Source organism: Thermobia domestica, chromosome 1, assembly GCF_964235325.1.
Source record: "Thermobia domestica chromosome 1, izTheDome1.hap1.1, whole genome shotgun sequence".
In the NCBI taxonomy this organism is placed as follows: domain Eukaryota; kingdom Metazoa; phylum Arthropoda; class Insecta; order Zygentoma; family Lepismatidae; genus Thermobia; species Thermobia domestica.
In genome coordinates, this window is record NC_137454.1 from 294,920,806 (window position 1) to 294,944,796 (window position 23,991).

Here is a 23,991-nt window from a genome sequence, read left to right on the forward strand (position 1 = left end):
TCTGATGAACCTGCTGTAAAAGGAGCACAACATAAAGATCCCAGTCTGGAAGGAAAATCAGATTTATCACGCAAAGTATAAAATGCCGTAGTAGTGTAGTTGATGTAAAAGAGCATTCACTGTCCAAAAATGCTTCATCTAGCCAATCAAAAGTGCAGTTACTAGAGACTTTTTGTACTAAAGATAATGTTACAACAGCAGAGATTTTGTGGGCACTGAAGATTGTTGATAGCAAGCTCTCATTACACTCGTGTGAAGATTTAGGACAAACATTTCGTTTAATGTTTCCAGACAGTGCAGTTACTTCCAAATTCCAGATGAGCTCTACAAAATGTTCTTGTTATAAATCACGGACTTACACTGTATTTTGATAATGCACTTAAGGACAGTTAAGTGAATGTGATAACTTCGTTATTTGTTTTGATGATCGTTGAATGAAATTGTGCAACAGGGTCAAATTGACCTGTCTGTGAGGTTTTTTTATGTCAATACTAATAGAGTGTGTACGCATTGTTTTAACAGTGTGTGGTTTTTTAGAAGAGTTTCTTCTGAAATTCTTCTGGATTGCTTCAGTGAAGGAATACGTCCATTGGCATTAAGGAACATCCTACAGATTTCAATGGATGGACGAAATGTGAACCTAAGTTTCGTAAATAAATTTGAAGAAAAGATGAAAGATGATGATCTGAGGGGAAACAACTAGTGAACATTGGCGTTTGTGGACTTCATGTTATTAATGGGGCAATAAAAAGTGGACTGGAAGTGGTTGTGGGATCTTCATAGCTTTTTGCGTGATATCTTCTACATTTTTAATGACTCACCTGCTCGTCGTGCAAAGTTCATTGCATTAATATGGAAAAGTGTATTTCCCATCCGGCATTGTACTACTAGATGACTGGAGAATATAACTTATGTTGACAGGGCCTCACTGCTTTTTGATGATGTGAAAAAAGTTTGTGGATAGTGAAAAATCTACACATACCAGACCATTTCATAATGTTTGGGAGCAAACGAAACATGTGTTTCTAAAACCCAAACATTCATTTTTCAAAAGGTTATCAGCTGATTGTGAACCATTTTTGAAGAAATTTCAGACGCCAGAGCCGCTGTCACCCTACTTATTTTCTGACTTAACAGCTTTAGTAAGAAATCTAATAGAGCGAGTTGTTAAGCCAACAAAAATGCCAGTCACCTTAAACAAGTTGTTTGCTATTGACCTGAATAATGTTGACAATTTACGTCCCTTAAAGGATATTGATATTGGGTTTCAGACAAAGAAACTTCTTCGAGAAGTAAAATCATCTGAAGTGTATGTCAAAAAATTCCAACAAGAATGCCAACAAATTGTAATAGAAATGATCAAGAAGATTCTTGAGAGGAGCCCTCTAACATATAAAGCTGTCCAGGCATTGTCATCATTGGACCCTTGTGTTATCGCCAAGCAGGCTGAACAGGGGAAACGTAAGATTCGGAATGTTGCTGCAAGTTCTATATGAAATTAAAAAAAATAAAATAAAATAAAAAAAAATTTTAAAAAATCATATTACTGACTATGTTGCAGAGAAGACAAAGGTTCAATATGCTTTGCTTTATGATAAAGCTGCTTCAAACTTGCAAGGAAACTAGGCTAGACGATTTCTATTCATCCTTTTTGTTTGACAGAAAGGCATATGAAGATTTATGGAAAGTTGTAAAGCTGTGCCTAAATTTTCCCACTCTAATTCAAGTGTGGAAAGTGGTTTCTCTGTTAGCAATGCACTACTGGTTGAAAATTTTCATGAGAAAAACCTCATTGCACAGAAGAGTGTATGACTTTATCAGGTATTTTGGGAGAATACAGAAGGTGCCAATAACACAACAGATGTTGTTATATGTGAGCGGAACTAGGAGGCGCTACGAAGAATATATTGAAGATGCCAGGAAAACTCATACAGAAGAGGACAAAAAAAAAAAAGTTGAAAAGAATAACTGACAGAAGAAATAAAAAAAGAGAAGTAAAATACTGAAGGTTGAAGCAATGCAGGAAGAAGAATCAATGAAAGCAGAAATTGAAATTTTGGAATAGAGGAAGAAAATTTGATGTGACTTAAAATGGACATCGAAGAGTTTTGCTCATATGAGCCGTAGAAATATGATACGTATTTCATTCTTAAACTTGTACATTCTATAAGTATTCAAGGCGCAGTATAAACTGAAGGTTATTATTAGTCATTACGCTAAAATGTTTAGTGATATTACACCATCAAGACTACAGAATCTTGAGTAGCTATTTCGTGTTGTAGTGATAAATGAAGATTTGTGTTTGTTTTTATATCTATCTTTTCAGCTTCGTTTACTGTAAATTTAATATGGGTTTTAGAAAATACTGTACAAGGTTGTCTTAAGGAGAGTTGGACGGCTATGGGGATGGTGGAGGTCGTTAGTAAAGAGCGATAGCTGTTGGTAAGGGAAATTGATTTGAAAATTTCTGTGTGAAGCCTGAATAAGTGAATACGTGTTTCAGGGTTTTCGAAAATTCCGGTTCTAAGGGGCAGATAAAGAAAACAATTTCCATAACATCAAATTTTTGATTCTTTATTTAAAATTTCTCAAATCATTCGGTTAAGTTGAAGGTGTGAAATTCAGTGTATAAACTCGTAATCTGTACTATTACATAAAAGAGTAAAACTGCTTCATTCTTCAATGCCCAGACCGTACTACTATAACTAGAAATGTGAAATTTGTACAGAAAAATTATTTCGTCTCGAAAGAAAGGGATTTCTTATCTCCTAAGGGTAGGAGATGGGTGACTTTTTTTTAAAGAATAGAATATATCGCCAATCTGTAAAATTAGAAGTTGAAACTCGAGATATAAATTTCCCATTAAAAATAACTGAAGGTGGTTTCCAAAATTCCGTTATTAATGAGGGAAAAAGGGGCAATTTCTATAATATTCGAATTTCCTACTTTTTATAAGCGAAATGTCCAATGTGAGGATTAGTTCAAGTTAGAAGTGTGAAATTTGATATTTAAACTTTCAGTTAAAAATAATCGGTATAATGTTTAAATTTCTTACTCTTAAAATTCAGAAAATACCCGATACGAAGATTCGCTTAAATTCGATTTATAAGTTCTTCATTAAAAATGAACAAACACGTGTTGCAACGTTTTCGAAAATTCTACTTCTAAAGAGGGAAAGGATGGTAATTTGTAGAATGTTCAAATTTCAGTTTTATGTTCATTAAACCTTCTTGTTCTCGTGAAAAGAATGGGCACTTCTGCTCGTAGTCCTTGTAGTTAATGGAAAGAATGTATATTAGTTAGTTTAACAATTAATGTTCCTTGTTATCTTAACATTTTTTCCCCAGAGCTCATATGAAAGAAAAGTTCCTATCCGACTTGAGGAAAGCAAGAGAAATGTATACTGGCGATGCCTTGGCCAAAGAACTTCATAACATGAGGAAGCGCTTAGATGATCCAAATGTTCTCTCCGGTGAAGTAGTGCTCAATGTATTAATATCCTTCAGGGAAATACAGGTAGGTTAAATATCTTTTATATTATTCATTGGTCATTTGTATAAATTCAAGTATTGATATTATGTAGTCAGAAATTGGTTATTTACTTTTTTCGTGAATGGAATCTTTCGCGTGGAGTAGAATTGTGAACGTTACTAAAAAGTCACCAACCACCAGCTATTCACCTTTCCAAATGTGGGTAATAGTTGGTGGACCGAGAAACAGTGAGGAAGTTTTATAAAATATTTGAGTTAGAAACAACAATGTCATATAATTTAAAAGAGAAAATAAAGTTGATTAAAACATACAGCGAGAAGAAATTAAGCTTTGAGGGACATGATCGAAGATATGATGAAAGTAAAACTAGGTAGAAGACGACGATTACGATTGAGTGTTAAAGCTGGTAACTTACAGTTAAATGAAGAAGTCTATCAAAGAGACAAGTTTGTGGAGCTTTACTGTTTGTTTAGACGACTCGTTATTGAAGACAGAATATTTGTAATGAAGATGACACGGTTTGGTACTGTTCGGTAATGGGAAGAATTTGTCCTTTTTTTCTTTCCTTTCTTTCTTCACGAAAGTAAAAGATCGATTGTATTAAGCGGTTTATATATGACACACTAGTACATTCGTCTCGCTAGTTTATATATATATATATATATATATATATATATATATATATATATATACAGGGTGTTTCAAAACAACGACAACGTTTGGGAGGTGATTCCTGACACGAAGATAAGAAAAAAAGTGTAGACCAACCTGGGTGCACAAATGCTTCGGAGTTATAGGCTGCCGAAAACATGAAAAAATGAACTTTAAAGGTCCATAGCTCCAAAACTATGGGACTTAACATAGTCGGGTCAACACTTCAGTTAGGAACTAATATGTGCCCTATCCAAATATCCATGTGTCAGAATCCTAAGGTACTCACGGAACAATTTTTATAGAGGGAGTTTGGCTGCTGGCATATAATTTGAAGTGCACACCAATTACCTCTATAAAAGTTGTTGCAGAATTACCGCAGGATTCTGAAACCTGGATGTTTGTATAGGGCGCATATTAATTCTTCAGTGAAGTCTTGATCCGACTATAGTAGGTCCCATAGTTCTAGAGCTATTAACCTTTAAACTTCACGTTTTCATATTTTCGGCAGCCTATAACTCCGAAAAGAAGCATTTGTACACCCAGGTTGGTGTATACTTTTTGTCTTATCTTGGTGTCAGGAATCACCTCCCAAACGTTGTCGGTGTTGTTTTGAAACAACCTGTATATATGCGATATGCGTAACTTATGAAAATCATGACATTTTGTATGTAAGCAAGTGATAGGATGATGTATCAGACAGTAAAGCTTATTGCTAATCATCAATTATGGCCACATACCAAAAACATCAGGTAGTAATGTACAGAGACTGAATAGATGACTAAGGTAGTAAATACTATTCATATTATGCGTATACTCGCAAAAGAATGCGTCTTATGAAGCCATGATGTTTAGTTAGTTGGCGAAGCTGTTACACAATTATTAATTTTAATTAAAATTTGCTTTGTTCAGAGATTTTAATTTCTTTTGCGAAGTTATTGCAGTAAACCAAAGCTAATATTGACCAGATATTTGTCGTAAAAGAAGAAATAGATGTTATTCTCTGTTTATTGCGATTATTGTTTTATGCTGAAATAATTCGAGTTCTAATGTCTCAGTATCGAAGATAGTGTGTTATTCCGGTGGAAAGATCAGATCGGAGTATATTTGTAGTAAAATAATGTAGTAGGGTAGAAAATTACAAGAATAGTCGGAACCTAAATGTAGAGCTTTGGAGATAACAAGGAAGTTTAAAATACGAGAAAAGTCGTCAGTTGTATAAGAGATTCATTTGGCATAGTTTACTTAATCACTAGGATTTTCACATAAGAAATGCTATGTCTGGAAATTGAATGTTATGGCAGTGTTTTTGTGGAAAGAGCAATGATAAACTTGTTTTTTGTCTTTCATATTTACAGGACTATGATGCTATGGTCCAGTTAGTTGATGATCTTAAGACAATACCAAACAAGAAGAATTATATTAACACTCCAGCCATAAGATATTTATACGCTTTTGCTCTAAATAGGTAAGTCATCTACAGTGAATATGGTTTACTTTCGAAGGTATTATTTCTGAAGTTTTATTGCCTAGAGCTACGTTAGGTAGATGGCGTTAGGGTGATGGTTTCATAATAAAAAGTTTAGTTTGACTTGCAGTTTTTAAGGAAAGCATAAAAGATCAGGTATATTGCAGTCGACGTAGAGAGTGAGAAGAACCTAATTTGATAGATTAAATGTTCGAAAAGTAAATTGAGACAGAATAAATTATACCAACTGTAGAAACTGGAGTAGAAAAAAATAGAACAGATATTCGTGTGAGTATCTGTTAAGGTTAAGGTTAAGGAATAAACAGAAGATAAAATAAGTTAGAGAAATTGTAAAATAAGTAAAAGAAGGAAAGCTAATTTTATGGGTTCCTGAACAAAGGGCTAAGAAAAGACTCTGTCATATGTTTCGTGTATAAGGGTAGAAATTTAAACCTAACGAGAATGCGATAATAAACTACTTGAAGCGTTCAAAATACGGGTATGTAGTAAAATCAAGAAAAGTTTGCTGGATGGAACGACAGAAAATAAAAAATTGGAAAAAGAAGAAGAGAACAAAAATACTGGACGTAATAATAATAATAATAATAATAATAATAATAATAAAGAAAACAGAAATTAGATAGGACTAGTTTAGGGATATACTAAAGATAATTTTCATTGAGGTAATTTATTGTGCAATTCTACTTGGAAAATCGTGGCTGCGCAGACACTGACTACTTCGATAACTGTGCAGGGTGAAGCGGAATCTGAAAACACAATTTTACTTTAAACCTTTTGACACATAGTACATTAAATTGAAACCATTAGATACTGGCATGGGTTCCCCCGCAAGTTCAAAGGAGTCATCTGAGCCATCAACCAACATAAGAATTCTCCAGAAATGCAGTGCAATTTTATTTGTGACATGTATTGTTCATTTTAGCTGGATAGAACCTAATACTGATATACACCCAAGTATATGCATGGGTGTACTCGCCTTGATATCACACAAAATTCGTTATTGTCTTCATTTATTTTATATTAGTAGATAATCTTCCCAATTTATATTAGTAGATAGGCTCTATCACTTTTGCCTATTAGAACTTTACAGAATCAGTGGCCAATAAGGCAGGCATAGGATGAGCAGATATTTATGGTTTAAGAGTATTGAAGTTGATATAGAGTGAAAGGATAGATAGAGAACTAGTAGTGAAAAATTAAGTTTGAGAGCGGTATGATGAATAGAAGAACAGAGTACAGCTCTCGTGTAGCTATATGGGTAGCGTTGGAGCCTTCAGCATAGGAGACCCTGGTTCGATTTCCGGTGGACCTTCCGTAGTTTGGATTTCATGTTAAGGTGTAGATCCACGTTCTATATAACCTCGGTAGCAAAAGAGGCGTTGAACTCGAAATCAACCTAGCCTAATGATATTGGTTTGGTTACCCAAATAGGCTTCTTCTTGTGTACCTGCTTTGGACTAGATCTGTGAATTCTAAATTTCTGTTGGATATACGTATACATGTAATATGTGTGCATGTAAATTCAAGAGTTTAAATTTTCTCTGACTGGTTTTACACCTATATTAGACGGAACCCCGTGATTACAAAGTTAAAAAGGGGATTTCGTACTTAAGATTCATATCTCGTAATTAGTAGTTCACTATTACGGAAAAGACAAAATATGACCATTTATCGTATTTTACAAGAAATTAAGATAATAGGCGTACTTTGTGAACTCCTTCGTAGTTATATGGTTAGCGTACCCGCTTTGGGCGCGGTAGGATCGGGTTCGATTCTCGGTGGGAGCTCATATGACTCGATCCCACGTTTAGGTATAGGTCTGCGTCTCATATAGTCTCGGTGCTGAACGGAACGCTAAACTCTAAATCAACCAACCACCCAACAGCCATAAGTTACAATTTATGCACTTCTTATCAACATAAGTTGATAATGTTAATTTATTCGAGCAAGAAAAAAGTAACTTTAATACAATTACAATATGGCGCATTTTGTTAAAATTAATGAACACTCACCTATTATGTGCTTTGAGACTCCAAACAGAATTATAACATTTCTAGTGTGGTTTCGGCAACCAAGCCTGTTGGCTTCAATAGCCAGGCACTTATGAAGAGCTTCGGTTTCATTCTATTTAACGTAGCTCTTTTTTAACAGAAAACACTGAAACCGAGAATAAGTTTTTGCAATGTTCGTGACCACTACACACAGTAGCTCACAACTTAGGGATACAAATATAAAAACAATTTAATGTTGCTATTTACACACGTTTCATAAATTTAAAGTATTTCACTTCAATTGTTCTTTTTTAATTCAACTCGTAGACAAACTTCATCAACTTATACAAATGTGAAAAATTGTGATACTATACAATATAATACGATTTAAATTCTCAGGCTACGTAATAGACGAGTGTCATCAGAAAAGAAGTAAATTATTTTGTCTCTGTAAAGCAAACTCCCTTAATGATAAAATTCTAAAAATTCAATGAAAAATGGATATGCTTTATTAGCAGTATAAGCAGGAAAACACCATGCTTGTAGCGAGCCCATTTAGCATATTTCATACAATATCCAGTAACTAAATAAAAAAAACAACATATTGTTCACCCATCCTACTATTAAAATAACATCTATATACATCAGTAAGGCGGATAATAAACCACTTCGTAGACGAAATTTTTAAACTAAAGGTTAATTTTTTAAATCTCTTACATTCAACTAAAAACAGAATATCTTCAGTATCCTATAGTCTTACTGAAAAGTTCCTTATGTTGATTTTCAGTAGAACTTTGCTTAATAATTGATACACTGCTTTATTCTTTGTTATTTTCAGGAGAAACCAGGAAGGAGATAGAGAAAAGGCCTTGCAAGTTATAACAAAAGCTTTAGAGAAAAAAGAAAATCATGTACCTGACATACTGTGTTTGTGTGGTAGAATTTACAAAGATATATTTGTTGAATCGAGACATACGGACAAAGAGAGTTTGAAGAATGCTATTTATTGGTACCGGAAAGGGTTTGATGTTCAACCAAACGAATATGCTGGTATCAATTTAGCAACGTTACTAGTAATAGCAGGAAATGAATTTAGCAAGTCAGAAGAACTTCAGCATATAGGTAAATGTCATCAGTATACTCCATTTTATAAATTGATTTTACTGATTAACATAAATTTAGACAAGTATTCGTCATTAGAAATTTTAAGTAGAATTGATTTGACTGTCAAAACCACAATCACCATGTCAAGGATTGCAAATAGCGCATTTCTAAACTAATGAATGTAAATTTGTACTTACTCTGCGCCGAATTATTATTATATTAGATGTCGTTATTCCTTTATCTTTATGAATCCGACTTAAGTGATTATTGAAGTGCAGGAGTAAGTACAAATGTACATTCATATATGCCAGTCTTGTATTAAAATGTAAATTTCTAAAATCTTGCCTAGATCAAGTCAATATTTAAGAAACATATTTTACCTAGTACTAGTCTCCCGTAAGTTGCAATATTAAGGCCAAAACTTACCATGCAGACTAGTGTGATGTGAACACAGGAGAAATAAGCTGAGTAACGTTCCTTTTACGGAATTCATTCAGATGTTTATGATGTGATTATTGAAGTAAATATCACCTTATATATTTACTCAAAATAAGCATTGATAAAATAAACTATATTGCCGGAGATAAGTTTTCGATATTATCTTGTCTGTAAACTGAATATTTACTTTAATGTGTTGCTGCTAATTTTTTTCAGTGGTTATCTGAGTAAATGAATTGTTATTGTTTAGTAAGAGAAATGTCGCATTAACTGCGCTTTAGTTCTACATAGTATTAGAATGTCATTGGTGTTTTAAAAATATTTCATTAGTTGTACGTAATAAGTTTGCAAGATTATACCACCCAGATGTAAACTGAATAAACATCTCTAGACAGAATGATAACTGATAAAATTTCTCATGCCTGGCTTCATTTGTAGTATTTTGGTTATAATAGGTACTAGAGATCTGATAATTATGTTCTGTTTCGTAAATTTTACCTTCAATATTTCGTTTTCAGGAATGGTGCTTAATAACTTGATTGGGAAGAAAGGAAGCTTATCGTCTCTGCAGGACTACTGGGATGTAGCCACGTTTTTCGAAATAAGTGTATTAGCGGAAGATTACGCGAAGGCTGTTCAGGCAGCAGAATGCATGTTCAAATTAAAACCACCGAATTGGTATGTAATTTTTACAAGATCTTAATGAACATCTAGTAATATAAGGTTATTTTCTAGAAACGATTCTTTTCAGTAAATAAGAGTTTTAATTTAATTGGATCAATAGATATAACTGGTAGGCATCAGATTGTTTCATTGCTAAATAGAAGTCTTGAGTCGGTTCCTACTGAATAAGATATCTTACAACGTTATCAATATGGATGGCAAGGATGTGTTTGTAAATATGAAAGCAGTGCCATGTGTCAACATTAACCATGAACAAGTTACAATACACAAAGAATACATTTTAGATACATGAACTCACATGACTCGTTTCCTGTTTCTGAGCTGTTAATTTAGGGGATTTTTTTTTACTCTGTCGCCATTATCAGGCATCTATAAGGTTGGGTCACGATTGAATTGTTACAAAAGGTGAAAATATCATATCATACCAAAAGATAGCGTACCTTCAAAATCATAAACAAAAGATAGCTTAATGTATAACACTATTCTGGAATTGCAGCTTAACACCATTAATTGACTAAAAGATATATATACCTACATAGCTTTTAGTATATAAAAATAATATATATAAACAAATTAACAGTATGTATCGCATAAACCCTTTAGTCATCCCATTCATTTGGAACAATAATTACTAAAGCACGGATTTCCATGCACAAACTAACTTCGACATATGCACGAAAAATGTCTAAAATCTGCATTAAAATTTTAACGGATGCACTGAAATATATACTAAGAAAATAAAATCTCAATTTCTTTCAATAACTTAATAACCTTTATGCAATGAACTATGAACGTTTTCCGTAAGTCTTCCGTAAACCCTCTGCGTTTATCAGTGAGAAACGTTTTGTGGATAAAGTTCCTTTCTACATCAGCAGAAGTTACAGGTGCATCCGAGAAACACGAATGCGAAAGCAATCGTAAGTGAATTTACCTAGGATTGTGAGCAACTAACTCAACGCTAAAAAATAAATAAATAAATCAAATAAAAAATTTAAAAAAAAATACGTCTGCGTTTACGAAGTGATTTAGTTCACTTTAAATATAATCTACTTTCTTGTGATATACTCTGAAATATGCTAGTGTGCAGCAATAAAATTCGGAAATATGCAGTATCCTGTAAAGTTTGTGAAATATGCATGCACATCGAAATTCACTCAAAATATGCGCTTATATGCGCTAACATATGCGTCTCAAACGCATCCGTACAAGTCCGTTGGAAACAAAAAAATACTTTCCGTACGTTTCTGCATGTTAATATAAACATGCATTTTGCATATAAATCCGGGCTGTAATGATTACACTATCCAACATATTTCAACTTTTCTTTTTCTGTAGAAGTCACGGAGATAGGTGTTTTTAAATAATTCCGATCCGCTAAGTCTAAAAATCAAGTCAAATTCTTCCCATCACGTCACACTTTTTATCTACAGGGTACCCCAAAAAAAAGTTACATCATATATTTGATATTTATCCCGACATTTAATGTTCTCGAAAAGTTATTATTTTAAAGCAAAATGCAGCGCTGAGTACAAAATTAAGTGGGAATTAAGTACATCCATATTCCATTATTAATTCTACTAATAATTATATATAATTCCGCTCTAAAAATCTTTAAATAATTAGTGATAGATATCAAGTTTCAAGTCTCAGCCAGTATAGGGTCCAGATTTTCATGTTACTAATTCATTGTTGTATTCTTTCAGGTACTTATAGTTTACAGATATAAATAAGTTTACTAGAACAAGTTTGGACCCGGTCAAATGTAGCTTGAAACAAAAACTCGACAGCTAGTTAATCTGTATGTCATGCTTACGAAATGAAATGCTAGTATATTTAGTGAGCACTAAAATAATATATAGCAATACAATTAGAAATTGTCATAGAATTTGGATTTTTATTTGTAAAGGTTAAATCACAAGGAACAGACTAAGATTATTTATTATATTTTATGTATTTTATCTTCTTCATCTTGTATTGGCGGGTAGTAAAGTAAGAGCCATCGGTAAAACATATAGATCGTGTATGTTTGAACTGACTCGCGATATAATATTTCAACATACAGAACTGGCTGAGAGCATCCGATTTATTAGCCTTAACCAGCATAGGTTTATCTAGGTTCTATTTTATATCTATTGAGATGCTCCTTAAATTTCTGCTGGAGGGCACGGTGGCTCAGTGGTAGAGCGCTTACCTCTGATTCGTGGAAACCCTGGTTCGATCGCCAGCCAAGTAAATTTGTGAAGGACAGTTTTGTGTCTGTAGGTTTCTCGGGGTACTCCCGTGTCCTCTTACATTCTCATTCCATCGATTCTTCCATCATCATCATTCACGTGCCTTAATCATCCGTCTTAGTCTAAAGGGCATAATCGTTAAAAGTTAAACTGAAAGATTTCATTTTTAAATTTCTGCTGATCCTTTGATGTACGCTTATACATTTTTAAATTATAGAGTATTAAGGATTCATATACTGTATTTATGTAATTTTAATATTTAATATTATTTATTCTTAGTGAAGCACAAACGTATCATACTATTATAATTTCAAATTAAAGATAAAAGCCTGTAAAAAGTAGTATTGGAACCAAACACAAGTTATCTTTATACGTATTCGCTGAAGTTACGGTGATTAACGTGAATGTGTTGTTATATATGTTACAGAAGTTATTTACTATTTTAGGTATTTGAAGTCAACTATTGGAAATATATCACTGATCAATAGGTTTCGAAAGAAAAACGAGGAGTTAGAGGTAACACCTGAAGAGCAGGTATTCCAGTTTTGGATGGACTATTTTGTAGAAGCAACGAAAACAGAAGTCGGGAGTAATATAAGATTTCCGGTATGTACTTGAATATATTCCACAAATAAATTTGCTCATTCTAATTTAAGCGTTATCTTCATTTAGAATCTCAATAGTGAATTCATATTAGTAAACTTTTCATAAATATTACGAAATAAACAGAAGGAAATGTAAAATGATAGGGATTGGAGAAATTAGCAGACCTGCTTGTATACAAAGAAAGTACACAAAAAAACAAGTTAATGACAATCTTGAAATGATTCCTTTTTAGTTTATTGTGCAGTTTAACATTGCTATTTGTTTCCTGTATAATAATGATAATATGGAATATTCAATATTAATAAAAATCAAGGAAATCCTGTCAAGTTTCAGTGGTGCTTCAAGTTAAAATTTAAAAATTGTATTGAACAAAGCAAAATATTATACAGGTAACAACGCTTATATATGCATAGGCTCTCAAATTACTTCTACCTCCAGTCGCCAGCAAAGAGAATTCTTCGACATTTCTCTTCGCTTTGTTATCTTCAAGAATGATTCTCTCATTTTTAATGAGATCGTTCCATACATTGACCCAATTATTTCTATTTTGATCCTTTTAGGTTTCTGGAAAGTTCATTAAACCAGGGTGAAGTGTAAATGCTATATTTATAGTGGCATTGACCATAGTAATGGTAATTCAATAATAAAATTTAATATATATATATATATATATATATATATATATATATATATACCATTCAGTTTATTTAAAATGTCTTTACAGCGTTTCGTAGCACAATAGGTTTCTTATGTAGGAAAAAAAGGGGGGTTAACGAAATACTCGAAATACTATAGACCTCACATTGTTCATTTTTATTAATCATTATTTTCACGAATAAGATATAGAGCAATATGAAAGTAAGACATTCGTACATTCATTTTAAACCTTAGAAAGAGTGGCTTGTCAAGAGTTGAAACCATGAATCTCATATTTTCTACGATTTGTGTTGACAGTTCAGTATTACTTATACGGTTAACGATCTTAGTGATAGGTAGTTTTATGTCCTTTCTGTACAGGGTGGACCACAATGAAGTTTACTAATATAAACGCAATAACTCTGTACAGGGAACACCTATAATAACGATACATAACTCGTTGAATTCAGCATTTTTATTTTATTTTATTTATTTATTTTATTTTTATTTGTTATTATTTTATTTTTTTATTTATTTATTTTTTTTTTTTTTGAGCATTTACGAAAAACATATTCAAAGTGGGCAGCGCGTCTGCAAACACACACGCATCCTGAGGGCAGCATTCCTGGTGGTAGTTATACAAGTGTCGACGGTAATCTCGTTGATGACATGAGTTATCAACGTCTTCAGTTCTTAGTGCTCACAAGGAGGGTGTCCGAAGTGTGAATCTGAGATTTCAAAAATGTTTCTGCAGATTGTTAGGGGGGCTCATAGAATAAAGATCGGCACAACAAATTTCGGCGGAACCCCATATTTGGGTGGCGCAGTGCCCCATTTTCGATTTTGAGCTTCCGTAGTAAAAATCGGCCTTTTGATTTGAAAATTGACTTATTATTCTCGACAATCGTTATCATTCGTCTTCATTTGCGTAAAGATACTTGAATTGTGGGTCGAGGATCCCTGTGTGTGGGGGGGTCCCCAGTGGCGGATCTAGAAGGTAAAAACTGGGAAAAGCCGACCAAAGGCTATGATACTATATCATGAGTTTACTATAAACTTTCAGAATATATAAATAATATCTTCAATTATTTTTGGCACTAAAAAAACTGGGAGCTGCCCCTCCGGCTCCGGGCTAGATCGGCCACTGGGGTCCCCCTCATAAGTGTGATACATATTCCCCGTTCATTTTGACGAGGTGAATTCAAATATGTCAATAAAAGTTTTTTGAGGAGCACATGTCCGGCACAGGTCTCTACCTAGTTTCTGGGATGCCGAATCACAAGTTGAAAGATAACTGAAGGGCTTGAAATAGAACTAAAGCGCTGAAGTTTGGCAGAATTCGTGCTTACTTTATGTATTGTGTGTTTTACAGAAATGAAACTGCTTGAAAAAGTGTTCCGCGCAAATATGATAGTGTCTTTTAAGGAAAATGAGAAACTCACTGGATTAACATATTCTGGCGGCCTCGCATCTACACATCCGGATTTATACCAACTATATTTGAACACATCATGGTAGCTTGGCGATGATAGTTGTTCATAAACTAGCGATTGCAATTTTATAATGTTGTTAAGTTGTGACGTTGTATATCAATTTTTTGTAAAATTACGAAATCTCTTATTTTCCGTACAAAATTCTTCCATATTCTAAAGCCCCAAATATCCAGTGGTTGTACAACCCAAGTTGCTCCCGGTGGAATCTGTTTACATAACATTTTTTCGTCCGGAATATGTTGCTGCGTCTCTTTCTCGTTAAAAGATGACCATGAATCTACGAGCAAGACACTTTTGTCCCCTATGTTAGGAACCAAAACGTCACGGATCCACTCCTCCAAATACAGCTTACCCATCTTTCCAGATTTTGATACAGATACCTTAACATTTGGGGGCTGGAATAAAGTTTTCTTGATCTGTGCTCCAAATTTTCCTGTCTGTTCTGGGAATACAATCTATAATGGCCCAACTAATTTTCCACTGGCAGACATAAGAGATATTATCGTATTGCTATGAGATACGGCATTTTTGGATTGTGCAGAAGCTTCTACTTTTTTTTCCCACCTTGTATGCCTAACATACGATTATTTTCATTGCAAAAACACTTTGATCGGAATTATAAGTATTGTCTATATCGAATTCCGGTAACGTATCCCTGACTTCTACCTGGAAAGATATGGCTGAAGTTTCTATTTGTTGTGAAGTGTCAACGTCTGCTCGCCACACGAATTTTACTTCTCGCTGCACAATATTATGTTTCCGTTTAAAACGGGTGCATCAACTTTTGGAACCCTTAAAGTTTTCAAGATTAATTTATTTCGCTTTTTCAATTGCGCATTTTCAAACATCCATGTCATGTACAAGCATGAAATCTCTTTTTGCTTCAATCCATACAGTAAGCACTGATTCTGTCAAACTTCTATTTCAAGCCCTTAAGTTCTCTTTCAACTTGAGATTCAGCATCCCAGAAACTAGGTAGAGACCTGTGCCGCACATGTGCTCCACAAAAAACTTTTAATGACATATTTGAATTCAGCTCGTCAAAATGAAGGGGAAACATGTATCACACTTGTGTGGCGGACCCCCTTCCCCACACACACACACACATAGGGATCCCTGACCCACAATTGAAGTATCTTTATGCAAATGAAGACGAATGATAACGATTGTCGACAACAATAAGTCAATTTTCAAATCTAAAGACCGATTTTTACTACGAAAGACGAAAATCGCAAATGGGGCACTGCCCACCCAAATACGGGGTTCCGCCGAAATTTGTTGTGCTGATCTTTATTCTGTGCCCCCCCCTCCCCCCCGCCCTAACGATCTGTACAGACATATTTGAAATTTGAGATTTACACTTCGGACACCCTCCTTGTCAGACTTTTACTTTTTTTTTCGTAGAAAACACCACAAATAAAAATCGGGGTGTAAGATAAAAGGACCTTAGTTGTAAATGATTTAGATTTCGTATATTCGTTCACAATGAAAACACGGTGCTTTACGGGACGAGGTTGCCATTTTGTGTGACGTCACGTATGTGTTGCCAGATAACCGAAACAAAAGTTTTTCCGTTGCTGAATTCAACGAGCCATGGTGCGTGTTTCCTGTACTGTACGGAGTTACTAGCGTTCATAATGGTAAACCTTATTGTTGTTTAGGCTCTATTTTGATGTACATGTGCTAGATGCTCATCCACATCAGCACTACATACTATAGTCATAATTCAGTTTCAAGTCAGTTTCAATACTGAACCGTAACTAGTTTCAAATGTATTAATTAAAATTCGAGAAATATGAATTATACTTTACGTTCTTAAACAGTGAAATTATGAAGAGTGGAATTCGCGCTATCCTTGAATTTTTATCCCAGGTTGTACTCACAGCAGAGTTTGAATCATCAAATACGTGCATCAAAGGGAAATGTGGTAACCATGTAATAGTGAGATGACCTTGTAATAGTATATTTGTAGTGATTTCAACATTACTACAACTTGATTCAGTTGAGAATATCTTTTGGAATGAGATTTCTTAAATTTAGTGCCATGTTTCAAATTAATATATTTCAAGCACTGTTTATAGATTGTTCTAAATGATGATTAAATTTAAGAAAAGTTAAGATTTTTCAGATTTAGTATATAATAAATTATAACTTTTCTTATTCAGTTAACGTTAGTTTGAAGTCAAGCCGTGGTATATCGAACTTGTTGTGATGTTCTACTGAGTATAGTATAATAAGGTACGCTGCTTACGATAAAAATAGAAAATAAAACAGAATGTAATATATATATATATTGATTATTTACTGGGTGTTTAATGGAGACGTAAGAAGTGAGGCTATTTGTCGGCGTTATGTATGTTATATATATTATGTATAACGGAAAGATCCATTTTATTAAATCATGTAATATTCTTTCTTCATATATAGAAAGTATTGAAAATATTTAACATTTTTCCAGATACTTGTCTTGGAACCAAGTAAAATATACATGCCAAGCTATGTGAATGTGAACTTGGGAGCCGAACAGAAATCTATTCAAATTTGGAATCTCTGCCTGGATAGTATGAAGGGAAATTGTCGACAAGTTCACGATTGGTTGTTTACAGCAAGCATGATAAAAAGTGTCAGGTAATAGTTTAATAATATTTAAAGAAAAAGTGCTAATAGTAATAAGATGAAGCTGCAAAAATGGGTTTGATTTTATGTAAGCATATATATATATATATATATATATATATATATATATATATATATATATACAGGATGGTAAGAAACTATTTGAACGAACTTCGGTTGCTGATTTCCGACACCGACACCAACAAAAAAGTCCTGTGAAACTTCGGTCAGTAAGGGATAGTTTCGGCGATATAAGGTGCCGAAACCGTGGGAAAATGAACTTCAGAGAGCTGTAATTATTTATTTATTTATTAAAAAAAAAGTGCGGTTTAGAACATGACACTCGAAGTCATACTTGCTCGATTGAAAAATATATGTTTCAAACCTCCGCAAAATATGTGGGAGGGATTCCCCAAACGAACGTAGGGATTACTTGCCAGGTTATACGGAAGGGAGGACTTTTTGCTGCTTTCGGTGTCGGGAATCAACTCCCGAAATTTGTTCCAAAATATATATATATAGATATAAATAACTGATTGAAAAAGAATAGAGGAAAAGAAAGAATCCCCAAAAAGAGAGAGAAAAATGAAAACTTATCAGAAAATGTAAATATCATTGTATGCACTCAAAATGAACACTTTCGCAAACAGCATCATCAAGTGGGGACAAGAAGGAAGAAATATGGAGAAAACGAAACAAAATTAATGAATAGAAAAAAGCTGTAATGGATCCAGCTTGGTGCACATTCGAATAGATTGTAGTATAGTGAGATAGGCTATTGCAAACTGTTGAGACCAGAGGTGTCTCCACAGGATAGTGGTATGTCTTCCCATTTCTTTCTGAGGGGCATAGAAGAGTCTGGATAGAGGATTTAAATATACTTGCGCGGAAACTGTGGTAAAATATACTATTATGAAAGGTTGTGGTTTAAGACAAGTAGCTAAGAAATTTGAGCCTTTCAAAATTGTCGGTAATTACGCATCGAAGGAAGAGCTAGATTTTTGCGTATGTAGAATGCTAGTCAGTGGATGCAATTAAGGATGTAAATCACGTTGAAGGAACAGAAGCTACCGGAAGGGTAGAAAATGTATATTATATTTGTGATTGGGTGTTTGGAAAATCAAACTGGTACTAGGTTTTACATCTGGTTTTCTGGCATTTTTCGGTAGAGCTGTGAGTGTTTCAAGGAACTAATTCTCGTAATGGAAGTGTCGAGGTTGGGGGCTTTGGTAGACGATTTTAGGACAGGTCGGCTGGTCAGGGAAGCCTTTTTGATTTCAGGTGAGATGGTGAATATGGGATAATAAGATTCATTAGTTTCTGTAGCTTATGAAGGCTAAGATAGTATCAAGTAAGAAAGTGAGAGTGGAGTTTGGAGGTGTTTTTTTTACTGAATTGTTTGCAGATAAGGTTCAGAAAATATCCTTGGCTGGGAGGCGCAGACGAGTCGATCTTGATGTAGTTGTTGAGGGATGTGCTGGAATAGATGCGGGTTTCTCGAATAGGCAAGACATAGGGTAAGAAACATTTGATGTGATAAGTGAGGGAGCTGTTGCAGTTGGAAGTATTGTATACTACTAGTAGTTTGATGTGTACGTCAGTTTCAAGACGTTTATTTTTTAAGTCGTGACGTATTCTTTAAGGTGAATTTGACTGAGCACATATTGGTTAGAGACTAGGAATTGCTTCAGTGCTGTTTGCCCGTGGACCATGTTAGAAAGATGATGAATCCAAGCCAAAGAAAATATTGAAGTGTTGATAAGCGGAATATTCGTTGTTTTAGGTATCCCATGGATAAGTTGGGATTCGACTGCTCATGACACTACTCATGATTTGAAGATTTTTTTTTTTTTTTTTTCTCCAAACATGAAGTTTGTATTTGTAAGGGCAAACTGTGCATGTTGAAACAGGAATTGTGTGGTGACTCTTGGACATTCAAGGCATGTGTTTAGGAATTCTTCAAGAAACTTGAAACTGTGGTTAAGTTGAATATTGGACCGCAATTTCAGTAGTTATCAAAGGACGAATTTTTACCATTGATTATGTGGACGTTTTAGGTTACCATGTGCCATCATTTGGTATAGATTTCCTAACAGTGACGCAGTCTTTTAAACTAACAGTGCACCAATACACAACCAAACCTATTCAAGTGTCGGAACATCAGGATCAACTTCAACACTTTCTATGTCTACTCAATTCTCGACTAGTATGTTACTGAACATTGGTGGCTAGTTTTAGAGCAGCAAGTTTGGCGCATATTTCATCGTATCATTGCTGACGCAGCTGAGTGTTGTATTGGTTAAAGTATGATCCACGGTTCATGAGTTTTCAATTTTGCGATAAATATAAGCTGTACTATAAGTTAAAGGTGATCCAATGCCATGTTAATAAGATATGTATTTTGTTAAGATGTTTCCATTGTTTTGATACCTATCTGTATCTGTAGTTACCACAAAGCAATGTTATGTATGTACGTGTGTTGTGTGTATATTATTTCGTGTCAGCACTGTTTTGATTGCTTTCGTGAAAGTTGATGTGGAAACCAATACACACACATATTTATGGCCTACAGTAAATACGGATATGTAGGATATTATTGACTAGTTTCTGCACTGAGAAAATTAACTTAATTACACTTTGTAGTGTTTACTAGTCTTTGCTGTTAATGGATCGTATAAACCTGAAAAAAGAAAGAAAAATAAAGAAGAGCTATAAGTCGTGCAATATTTCTACAACCCAAATAGCAGGCGCATGAATATGCCGTGATTGACTGTAAGTACAAGGTCAAACTGGTCCAAGAGGTAGTGTGGCAAGCGGACTATTTAACACAGAGGCTACCATTCTATCAGTATCTTCAGTCAGATTTTAGTGGCAGTAACGATGAGTGCTCAACAACGTCTGATACGCGAACTGTTACTATTTGAGTTTGAACTAGGACATAACGCGACGGCAGCAACCCAAAACATTTATTATACGGAAGGTGAAGGTGCAGTGAACCACAACACAGAAATTTCGTGCAGGTTGTAGAAATGTCGAACATCAACCAAGGTCCGGCCACCCCCAGGGTAACAAATTTTGAGGTCATACGACACCCTGTTGAGGAAAATTAATCTACCAGTGCACGATATTGCCAAACCAGCTCAGCATGTCCCATTTCACTGTAATGCGTCACTTCACAAAAACATCAGAAGTTGCCGCATTGCGCCACATGAGCTGACCCCAGCTCAGGCCCAGAGGAGAGTGAATATGTGCTTATAAATGCTGCAAAGTCCACGTGATGTGCGTTTCCTGAAACGGGTTACGACGAATTTTTTTTTTTTTCTTTCTTCGAAATCCGAATGTGCAAAAAACATCGGTTGAGCAAGGACCAACCTCCAGAACCGGTCGTCAAGCAGGGCCCTTTCGAGCATAAAGTCATACTCTGTGTGAGGAGAAACTACGAGAGGAAATTCACTTCGAGTTCGTTCCTAATGGTCATACCATCAGTGCTGACCTTTATTCTAAATAGTTGAAGCGTATGTATGCTGCACTATATCAAAAATATCCTGCTTTGGTGAACCGGAAGGCGCCTTTCTGCAACAAAATAACGTAAAACCACACCCAACTCGAAAAAACACTACAAAGTGAAGGAATTTGATGGCATCGAACTGATAACACATCCGACATGTATCCTAACCTTGCCTCTTCGAATTACTACCTATTTCGGTCCATGGCTTACTTTCTGAAATTATGATGCTTCAGCCACTAGAGGAAGGTGTAAAGAGCAGTGACACTTTTTTTTTTTAACCTCTAAAGACAAGACGTAGTATCGACGGGAATCGAGGAATTAGAAGGAAGGTGGCTGTATACAGTCCAACATGAAGTGCTATCCTTTTAATGTTAACTTGCTTTCACTGTACTGTAATAGATACAGGTATGTTGTGTATCAGAATATTCCAAGACTTACGACGTGTACGTATATAGATACCATAAATTATGGCATTAGTAGGATCTCATTATTTGCAGTGCATCAGAAATCTTTAAAAGCTCGATAGAATGTTTACACCGGTAAATCGAATTTTTAAATTTTTTAGCAACATATGTTACATTCTGTCATTGTTTCTGAATTTTACTGTATGCACTTCTTGTAAATACAACATTGCTTCTCTTTTCTTGTAGTTTGTACAGGCGAGACGAAAGATGTTTGTTCCTTTATGTACACCAAAACTCGGATGATTTCCAGATGTATTTTCCGTCAGTGGAATGTCGCCAAGTGTTCTTTGATTTAGTTCTAGAAATGACAGCTGATCAGGAAGGAATGGTCACTGATCTAGAAACAGAGATGTCAACTGACCAGATAAAGGTATTTAAGTCTGTTGAATTATTTAACTTAACTTTAATGTAATTATGAAAATCTAACTTATATCGAAGCATCAATAAAAAATTTCTATATTAATTCTATAAAGACCTTTTCTGTCTTTCTTTTTCTAGTAATATTTTTGCTACTTTTTGACTCGATTGCAGAAAAGTTACGCAGGTCTATGGACTGCATCTTATTGAAAGTTTTAAAAAATAATTAAGTATAATCTTAAAACTAGTAAATCTAAAATGTAGTAGTATATATATATATATATATATATATATATATATATATATGTGTGTGTGTGTGTGTGTGTGTGTGTGTGTGCGTGTGTGCGCGCGCGCGTAAATTCTATTCACACTGAACATTTGGAAATTTAAGGCGCTCATGATAATGTGTGATAGACTGTTAGGACAAAAATACACACTAAAAGAACAAATTTTATTTCTTAAAGATTTCTTCATACCTGGTTTTATTCCATTGCGTTGGTCCCCTTTAATTTATGTCACATCCAAGTTAGTGCAAAGTGAGTGTCCTCAATATGCAGGGAATTTATGTAGAAAAACGCAGAAATTTTTCACATTCGTCTTGAGTTACCGATAGAGTGCTCATGTCTTGACATAATAGTCTGAAAATACGAGGGAAGACCCAAAAGAAGCTGGATTGAAAGCCGCTGTTCCTAGGCTTAGTAGAGGGTTCTCCCGCCAGGTGGGTGGGTCCAGTAGAGACCTTCCCAAATCAGTTGTCTAAGCGGTGTCTGCGTAGGAGGTTAACGTTTGGTCGTATTATTGTTTTTTTCAACTGTTCTCGTTTACCGCCTGCGACATCGTTATGGCAAATTCAAAGGAACAAAGAGTGTGTTTGAAATTTTGCTTTCTACTTGGAAAGTCGGAAACGAAAACTTACCAAATGCTTCAACAGGCTTTCAAGAAAGATACTATGAACCCCCATATATATATATATATATATGGTTTGAACGCTTTAAGTGTTGAAGATCATGCTCGTTCTGGGTGTTCATTATCATTTCGAAACGACGAAAACATAAAATCAATGAGGATGATCAATATCATTGATATTTCATGATCAATGATATTTCAAAACAGACAGGAGTGAGTAGGAGCGCATGCCAGCGTGAGGTTTTGCAAATGAGACGTGTTGCCGCTAAATTTGTTTCTCGCCTGCTCTCACAGGATCAAAACCATTCGTCTGAATTTGAGCCAGGACTTGGAAAATCAGATTGAAAGTGATCCAAACTTTCTGACCAATGTGATGACAGTCTCCAAGAATTAAACAAAATCTAAAAGGAAAGTGTTTTGATGATATAGAGGCTGTAAAAGAACTTAGTAGAGCGCACTGGACTATATAAAAGTTGAAGAGTTCCAGATGTGCTTCAAACAGTGGGAAAGAAGACTGGAGAAATGAATCGTATTTAATGGATGGAGAGTACTTTGAATTAGACTGAAAAAATTTTGCGGAAAAAAAAAACAATAAATTATTTTTTTAAGGACAAAAGTCCGATTTCTTTTGGATCTTCCCTCGTAGGCCAAGAAGGAGCCAACAGTACTGCTTCTCTGATAATCCAAGATGCCTGATAGAAATGAAAACATTTAAGAAATACAATAAAATATTACATAGCAACGTAATTCCATTGTTGATACCAAATTACATTGTTCCTTCAACAGTAGGATCGTTAATAATATGTACATTTGGTACTTGTATGAACAACATTAAGGACGTTAATAGAAATTTGAACAGTGATAACAAGCTACTTACTGCTTTGTGGATAATGAACCGTATTTCGTATACTGTGCTATGGTCCTGGGACAAAGGGAGTAAAAAATCCAGGAATCATCTAATCATAACATTAACCTACGAAATTTCTGTATGAACAAATTTCGTGGTTGGCTATCTTAAATTATTTTCAAATTAGAAACTAAATTTACGAACAATACTATGGTTTAACTGTCTGAATGTTACGAGAAATATTTTTAAAGTTGTATGAGTTTTAAATTTCGTGAACTTTCGTTGACGTATATTACTGCATAGTTTTTAGTATAATTTCCATTTAACTATATGAATTTCTTTCAGTGAGGAATTTTTCAGGCTATCTTCAAAGAACTTCCTCGGTTGTCCACATCTCGAGAGCACGTTATATATCGTTTAAATTTTAAGATCGCATTGCAGTTCCTTCAGTTCTGGAAAGTAATCATAGTTGCTGGAA

At 34.5% G+C, this 23,991-nt stretch overlaps 1 protein-coding gene across 2 annotated transcripts in view; it reads left to right on the forward strand.

The window, feature by feature from the left end:
* Ask1 (apoptotic signal-regulating kinase 1) overlaps positions 1-23,991 on the forward strand; it is a 141,014-nt gene that overhangs the window by 17,572 nt on the left and 99,451 nt on the right. For both annotated transcript variants that reach the window (XM_081726821.1, XM_081726819.1), the window contains exons 6-12: positions 3,348-3,516; positions 5,502-5,611; positions 8,462-8,745; positions 9,684-9,843; positions 12,527-12,686; positions 17,274-17,443; positions 21,590-21,773. In XM_081726821.1, the coding sequence (XP_081582947.1) occupies positions 3,348-3,516; positions 5,502-5,611; positions 8,462-8,745; positions 9,684-9,843; positions 12,527-12,686; positions 17,274-17,443; positions 21,590-21,773 (1,237 nt within the window). The remainder of the gene's footprint in view (positions 1-3,347; positions 3,517-5,501; positions 5,612-8,461; positions 8,746-9,683; positions 9,844-12,526; positions 12,687-17,273; positions 17,444-21,589; positions 21,774-23,991) is intronic.